We start from the raw sequence: 7,870 nt of genomic DNA on the forward strand, positions 1-7,870 counted from the left end.
TAAAGGTGGCAAAATTATCATTATTTAAAGATGAAATTAACATTGATTATGGCTAGCATATTAGGTTGTAGATGAGCCAAATGCATGATACAATGGACTTGTGTTTTTATGTGCTGTCGTGTATACTTTATAGGATGTTGGGGCCCTTCTGTCATCGGTGTGCACTGTACTTTAAGGCCCATTTTATAGGACTTTTATAAGGGAGGCCAGATAGTGTGGAGGGGAGCGCACTGGCCCTGGAGTCACCAGGCCCAGCTGAAATGTAGGCTTTGCCACGTATTAACTGGTGACCACGGGCAAGCTGCCTCCTCTTCGAGTCAGAAAACTGCAGAGGCTGAGCTGGATCATGTCCAAGGCTCAGTCCAGCCCTGACAGACTGTGGCTCAAAGCAGAATCTTACAATCTGAAGTGATAATCAAGGTCTACAGGGGTTGAGCTTTGGCATCCATGACATACTGTTGGTCACATCTCCGGTTTATTTGACTCTAAGTTCTTAGGGACATAACCCTCAATTATAAAACTATTTCTATTGAATCCACGATGTGCTTTACGAGTTTCTTCTCTGCACGTGGCTCCCAGGAATGCATTACGGAGAACAGCTGGGCTCCTGCATATAACATCCACGTCTCAGGAAGCGAGCGAGTGACCATCATGTGGTCCCTGAGACCATCCCTGGGCTTCTCAAGCCTAACTCACAGAATTCCCGACGAGCATAGATTCTGAGGGTCCCTTCCTCTGTGGAGCAGAAGGGCAAGCTGAAAGTGAAGGGTGTGAGCTGTGAGTGCCAACTACAAAGGACAGCAGAGGTCATGGCTGGAGGAGCCCGGAACACAAAGAAGCTGACCGGACTGCACTGTCAGTTCAGCACTGGATGTCCAGCACGGGAACCCCGAGTTGTCAAGAAGTGCGTAAATGTGCTCAGGGTCTTTTGCCAAAGGGGGAAAGGCAGGGGTGTGCTGCCCTTAGAAAGACTTCCATCAACATAGGTTTAAAATATTCAGTTCCTGTTACACACCAGATTCCCTGGCGCCAGCTACCTCGGGGCCTGAGGACAACACTACAAGAATGAAGCAACACTACACACGCCCCAGGGAGAATGCACACAACGTCCTCGGATGATAAGTCCACAGCAGGGTAGTTTTAAGGGCTAGGCTACCTTGCGGTTTTCCAGTAAGGATCTGGGTAGGATTCAAAGCAGACTTAATTTACCTTAAATTAGCTAGTCTTCATTTATTCATCCATTAAAACATATTTTTTTATTGAGCCCCGAAGATGTACCAGGCACCCATTTTAGGGGCTAAGTCTGGAGTTTCAGAGACACCCACTGTTCACCTGGTGTTTCCCCTGGCATGCCCATGCCCTGGGGGTGGGTACTGCTTTGTGGTTTTGCATCTCAAGTCTCATCCTGCTGTGGGCTTCAGGCCCTCGCCCCCTCCCTGCAGGTTGGAAGCTGTCTTGGAGCAGAGCCTTTGGACCGGGCTGTGCTCCTTGCCGTCAACCTGGGAGCCCCCATCCGCAGGGCTGGTCTCCGCAGTGACCTCTGCACGGAGGCAGATGGGCATCTGGCTGTGCAGGGGGCCCAGTCGAGAAAGACTCCTTTTTCCTAGAGAGAAGTCTCCCTCAGTCCCGAGCTGACGCACGCACTCTATCCCTGAGCGCGCAGGACCCGGACAGAGGGCGGCTCCCCGGCGGAGGCCTCACCTCGCCAGGTCGCGGGGAGAGGGAAGGGGGACAAAGGAAGAGAGAGCACGGTCCAGGCTCGGGACTTGAAGCCCTGCCCCCAGAGCGCCCGGCCCGCAGCTCAGCGCCCGGGGCTCCGTTGGAGCGGCCGCGGCGGGGAGGGGGCGGCGCCGGGCGGGGCGGTATATCCAGTGCGGCGGAGGGCGGGCCCGCCAGTGCCTGGGCCGGGACGCGCCGGGTGGAAGCGCCGGGAGCAGCAGCCGGGAGCAGCAGTCGGGAGCCGTCACGCGCGTGGCCGTCGCTCTGTGGGCACAGGGAGCCTCTGAGCACGAGGAGAGCCCGCTGCCGCTGCCGCCCCGCACGTCGCGCGCCCCGCACCTCGCACCTTGCCGCTCGCTCTCCGGGCCCGCGCCCCGCGCCGCCATGAACCACTCGCCGCTCAAGACCGCCCTGGCCTACGAATGCTTCCAGGACCAGGACAACTCGACGCTGGCCCTGCCGTCGGACCTGAAGATAAAGACCGGCACGTCGGGCCAGCAGCGCGTGCAAGAGCAGGTGATGATGACCGTCAAGCGGCAGAAGCCCAAGACTTCCCAGTCGTCCACCCTGAGCCACTCCAACCGAGGTAAAGGCCGGATGCGCGCGGGGCCGGGCGGCGGGGCGTGGGGCGCGCGCAGACCCCAGCAGCGCTCCCCACCGCCGCCGGGTCTACTGTGCAGCCGCCGCTCGGCGGCGCGCTCACGGTGTTGGGGGGTGGGGGCGCGATGGGAGACGCAGTCAGGGCCGTCCTCGGGGCCCAGGGCTTTCTCTTCCCCGGCCTGCCCCGGGGAACTGTCTCCGCGTCTGTCTTACCCGGTCGCCCGGGGTCGTGCGCCTCCCTCACCCCGCCCCATCTTGCCCGGACTTAACTGCAGGATCCCAGTGGCTGGGGGGGGTGGTCGGGGGGAGGGCGGTGCGTGGCTGCCGGGTGGGCAGGGAGTCACGGAGACCCGAGTGGAGGCCCAGGAGGGGCGGGCGGCCGGGGAGGTGGCGCAGGGAGCGGACAAGCCCTTGTGACTGCGCGGCGTGGTAGCGGGAGCCTCGCACCTGGAAGAGGCATGTGTGGTTCCAAGGTTGCCCCGGGCCAGTGCGGACCCTGGGGACTGAGGCCGGGAAGGGATCCAGGATGCCCTCTTTCCCGTAGCTCAGAGAAACCCACTTTCCCACGGAATTCGCCCTGACCCACTCAGCTTGCCTAGAAACAAGTGTCTTAGGGGCAAGTAGGGAATTCGGTGGCCAAGGTTGGGAATCCCCCGCCCCCGACCCCCGCCTTGCTGGGCCCTCGTGGTGGGCACTTGTCCATCTAGGTGCCGACCTGGCCAGCCCTCTCCCCTCCACGGTAAGGTCCCCCACCTGGGGGCGGCCAGGAGAAAGGGGTAGGACCCCTGAAACGCAAGGAGGAAGGTATGATACCTGACAGGGCCCTTTGCGGAGGATTTTTAGACCAAACGCTTTCATACAAAGCATTCCCAGTGAGAATTACACACAAATCAGGGCACCTTCTATTTATTTATTTAAATGCTAATAAAGACGCTACAGACTGCAAACCAGTACAGGTCATCCAAGATTTATTTATGGGGAAAAAAAGAGATATATTGATCAAGTCAGGTGTTCATGAGAGAGCGGGGAGAATGGGGGTAGTAAAGAGGGGTGGACAAAGTAGATGAATCCTCACCGATTCTCCCACACACGCCTGCGTATGTGCGCGCGCGCGCACACACACACACACACACACACACACACACACACTAGCTCACGATTTCAACCTCTGTGCCCCCGCCCAAGTGGCCCCCGTGTAGAGCTGAGGGGGAGAAAATGGCTGGCGGAGGGCTCCCCTGCACCCCAAACCCAAAGGTCTGTGCGGCTGTGCCCCTGGCCTGGGCCCCCTACTCCTCTCCTGCCAGACCCCCACTCAAGGTCACAGCCTCCAGAGCGCTTGCCCCCTTCCCTTTTGTTTGGTGCCTTGATAGCTGCTTTCAGCCTTTCTTGGAAGTAGGTTTGGGAAACAAAGTGCCCCTCCTGGCCACAGGCCAGTCGCAGCTCAAGCCAACCTCCTCTCTCCCTTGCTGAAGACTCACCTGTCCCCATCCCACTCCCACTCTGTCCCTGGCCTGAGCTTGAGGCTCACAGCTCCAGAACAGTCTCAGACCAGCCCCGGTGCCCCAGACACCCCCTCTGATTCCCCCCATGGGGCGCTGGCTGAGCCCTGTGCCCCTGGCCTCTCTCTTTGTGGGTGACAACCATCCCATTTCTCTCCACTTCTCCATCCCAAGGTCCTCCGGGGGGCGTCAGCAGGCAGGGGCAGACTCTGATGGCTAGTGCGTCCCTCTCTGAGGGCTGACCCTGGAGGCATGTCCCCTCTACCCCTGGCTCTGACCAGTTTCCCCAGCGGCACTGTAGCTGGGAGAGGCCGTCAGGCCACCTGCAGCTGGTGTTTCTGGTTTATCTGGCTTTGTCTCTTCACCAGCGCTGCCCAGGCGTCCCCCGTTTGCTCTGTGACTGCCTCTCCCCGCTTTGGTCCTTCTCTGTCCTGTTGGTTTCACTCCATGTGTCTGCTCTGGTTCCCCGGGGGGTGACTGGCGGCTGTGAAAGGACCACGCCCCAGGCCATCCCCCTCGCCCCCTGGACAGACTCGAATTCTCTTTCAGTTGCCGAGAGAGAAGGGCAGGTTTCTCTGGGGTCTTTGATTCTCCTGGGCCCCGTCCTAAAGAAGGCCAGGTGCGCCCCACTGCGCGCAGAGGAGCTGCCTCTCCCTGCAGCCCACGGAGGACAGTTAGGGATCAGCCACCCAAGATACTGGCAGTAGGATTGTCTTGTTCAGAGCCGGCCGGTAGGGCTGCCTTCCATCCCGTCAGGGAGGGGCCTTGAGCCGCCGAGGGCTGGGTGTGGGGCCGCATGGGAGAAGCCTGGCATGAACGCCCGTCTCTGCCGTGCCCTCCCCAAGACACGGGCCCAGACACATGGCCCACCCTGTCAGGCAGTCCCTGGTTAGGGCGGGGTTCTCTGGGGCCTGGAGACCCTGCAGGAGGAGGCTGCTCGGGACCCGCCCACCCATCTTGTCCTGAATGGGGCCCCGTGGGCAGCGGGTGTAAGACCATGTGGGAAGCGGGAGGAACCTGGGGACGTGGCTGCCCAGCCGGAGATCGGGGCTGGGAAACATGACCTCCTCGCGGCGGGCAGGGAGCCCCTGCGGGGTGGACCGTGGGGTGAGGGGCTGGTGCGCTGTCGTCTGGCCCGAGCGGAGACACAGCCATATTCATGCCCTTTATACTCCGCTTGGAATCTCTTCCTAAAGTTGAACCCAAATCTCCTCTGATCCGAGTCCGAACCCGCCGCTGCCACGCGCACACACACACACACACACACACTCACACTCACACGCACACACACACAGGTACACACACTCACACCCGCGCACACACACACTCACAGACACATGCGCGTGCGCACACACTCACACATGCACGCACACAGACACACACGCACACACAGAGACACACACGTACACACACATACATACACATTCACACAGACACATGCGTGCGTGCACACACAGACACATACATACACACATATACACATACACACATGCACACACACACACTCTCACACATACATACACACACTCACACACATATACACATACACACATGCACACATACACACATGCACACAGTCACACACACACACACACACACACACACACACACACACAGCTCAGTGGAACCGGCTGCCTTCCACACATCACTCCGGGGAGTCCTAACCCACGCGCTCTGCCCACTGCCCCGTGAGCCAGCGTCAGCCTTGGGCCCGAGGGTTCTGTCTCCACTCTTCTCAGAAGCACCATTTCCCACCTGTGATGGTCAGAGGTGGGGGTGGGGGTGGGGTGCGCTGGGCAGGTGTCCTGCTCCCCTGGGCCCTCCTGGGGGCAGGCTTGTGCCCAGGGGAGCCAAGACCCCGTCTTAGGGCCCCCCGCTGGCCGGCTCCCTGGATTCGTGGGGGGCTGTGTCTCGGTGTGACCCTCCACCCGGGGAGGTTCTGCTGTCTCTACTCTCCTGGAAGGTGTCCTGCCCTGACCACAGGCTGCGCACAGGTGTCTCTTCTGGGGTTATTTCCTCGGGAACAAAGCTGAGACGGGAGGAGGTACGTGCTGTCTGTGCTTAGGCCTGCCCGAGCAGGGAAACATCTTAGTTAAACTTCAAGCAGACCAGTTCTCATTTCTTCACAATGCCTGTCTAGGAGCTGAGGGCTTAGCCAGAATTTCCACCGGCCTGTTACAACACATGCAAAAATGCGGAGTATTCCGGGGTGTTCCCCCTCTCCTGCTCCTTCGCTAAGCTCCTTGACAGAGATTAGAAAACAAATAAACAAAACAAAAGAGATTCCTCTCCCCACACACGGAATTGTAAATATCAATAAGCCACTTGCTCTAGGTTTAAAACTCCGGGAGCTGTTTCTGCCATAGGGTATGACCCGTAGAAGTTACGTGATGTTTGAACGAAACAAGATGGGGGACTGTTTTCCATGCAAGGTAGCCTCGTGTGGGGTTCTCTGTAGGCACACGCCACACAGGCACGCATGTATGCACACGTATACCCGCCGCTGTGCGCACGCACACGTGTCCTCACGCACACACACACTCACACACGGCCCGCCTCGCAGCTTGTGCAGCGGCAAGAGTCCGGCTGGTGTCAGGAGGCTCGAGTTCTCTCTGATCTGTTGCCAGCTGGTGTGTGATCTCGGGCAAGTGGCTGCCCCTCTCTGGGTCTGTGCAACTGTAAGAGGTGGGGTGAGATCATCTCCAGATATTTCACTGGAAATAGATGTATAACTCACTGCCTCTGCAGACCGTTTCCCCACACCGTCTGCAGCTGCAGAAAAGCTTCTCCCCTCAAGACACGGCCCTCACGGTTTCCTTCCAGGAATCACCAGATCACCAAAAACTATCCCCCAAAGCACTGCCCTTAAGCATGGTTACACATGGGAATAGTCTGGGAATTTTGAAGAATATGCAAGCGGCTGGGTCCGGCCCCCAGAGGTTCTGGTTCAGTTAGTATGGGGACGGCGCGGGCATGTGGAGTTCTAAAGCCTCCCAGGCGGTTCTGATATGCAGCGAAGTCCAAGAATCCTTGTTCTGGCCCTCACCCTCCCTCACACGGAGACCCCCTGTGGTGACCACCCCCGTGGCAGGCACACACCTCTGCACACACACACGGGGATGGACATCTAGTGTGGCCATTGCTGGTGGCGATGCTTCACCCTGGGCCCCCCTCGGGGGGCTGAGCCCAGGCCCCAGCACGCTCCTGCCCTCAGTCCAGCACTTGGGCTTAGTGGTGGCCACACACAGGTCGTGAGGAGAAGCAGGTTTCCAGCAGAGCTGGGTTTGAACACAGCCCGGTGTGCTTTGGTGTTTCTGTTCTGTGCACGTGCCCAGGAAAGGGCAGCGACTGCGCCAGCGTGTCAGGTGGGGTCGAGCTGAACTCCTCCCGTCCAGGACAGGGCGGCGTGTCCACGAGCGCCCCGCTGGCCTGCGTGGAGGGCAGAACATCCCCCGCGATGTTCGAGGGGCAGGAGCTGGGCTGCGGGACAGCCCGGGGGCCCAGACATCTCCGTGTCCTCTTCCGACAGTTCTTCTTATTGTCTAACTTAAGTTCCTCTTGCTGTGGGCCTCACCCTGCTGGGCACCCTGGATGGGAGGGATTTAGGGGGTGAAGTCAAGGCATTTCTGAGGCCGAGAGACAGTGGGCTTCCTTTCTGAAGCTTCTTGTGCTAAGGAACAGGTGTAAGTGCAGAAGCAACTAGAAGAGGCAGGAGCCTTGTGAGAGGCAGGTTCACAGACACCCCTCTCTGGGAGGGCCTGTGGCTAGCAGGGACGCAGGGACGGGGGTGTGGGGAGACTGGGGTGGCCAGTGTCCCGAGGGCCTTCTCCAGGTGGGGTCTGGTCCTGGGTCGGGGTGGGTGGAGAACGCCCCCAGCAGACACACACAGAGAATGTACAGCACAGAGTGTGTCGAGCAGGTAGACGGAGCGCCGACGCGGCTCCGTGGGGCAGTTGGGGCGCCGGGGTGGGAGATGGGTGTTCTCCAGGAGGAGCTGGTTTTGTGCAGGGTTTGGGCTCCAGGGAGAGGCTTGGCTGAGAAGGAGAGCAGGA

General features: G+C 59.4%; 1 protein-coding gene across 2 annotated transcripts in view; it reads left to right on the forward strand.

Annotated features, from left to right (window-relative positions):
- The first annotated feature begins 1,847 nt into the window (after positions 1-1,847).
- PKP1 (plakophilin 1) overlaps positions 1,848-7,870 on the forward strand; it is a 44,217-nt gene continuing 38,194 nt past the window's right edge. The window contains exon 1 of one of the 2 annotated variants that reach the window (XM_007456140.1): positions 1,848-2,305. In XM_007456140.1, the coding sequence (XP_007456202.1) occupies positions 2,104-2,305 (202 nt within the window). In that variant the 5' untranslated portion in view covers positions 1,848-2,103. The remainder of the gene's footprint in view (positions 2,306-7,870) is intronic. The other variant, XM_007456139.1, reaches the window with a different exon arrangement.

The sequence above is a fragment of the Lipotes vexillifer genome, unplaced genomic scaffold (genome assembly GCF_000442215.2).
Source record: "Lipotes vexillifer unplaced genomic scaffold, Lipotes_vexillifer_v1.1 scaffold1201, whole genome shotgun sequence".
Classification (NCBI taxonomy): Eukaryota; Metazoa; Chordata; class Mammalia; order Artiodactyla; family Lipotidae; genus Lipotes; species Lipotes vexillifer.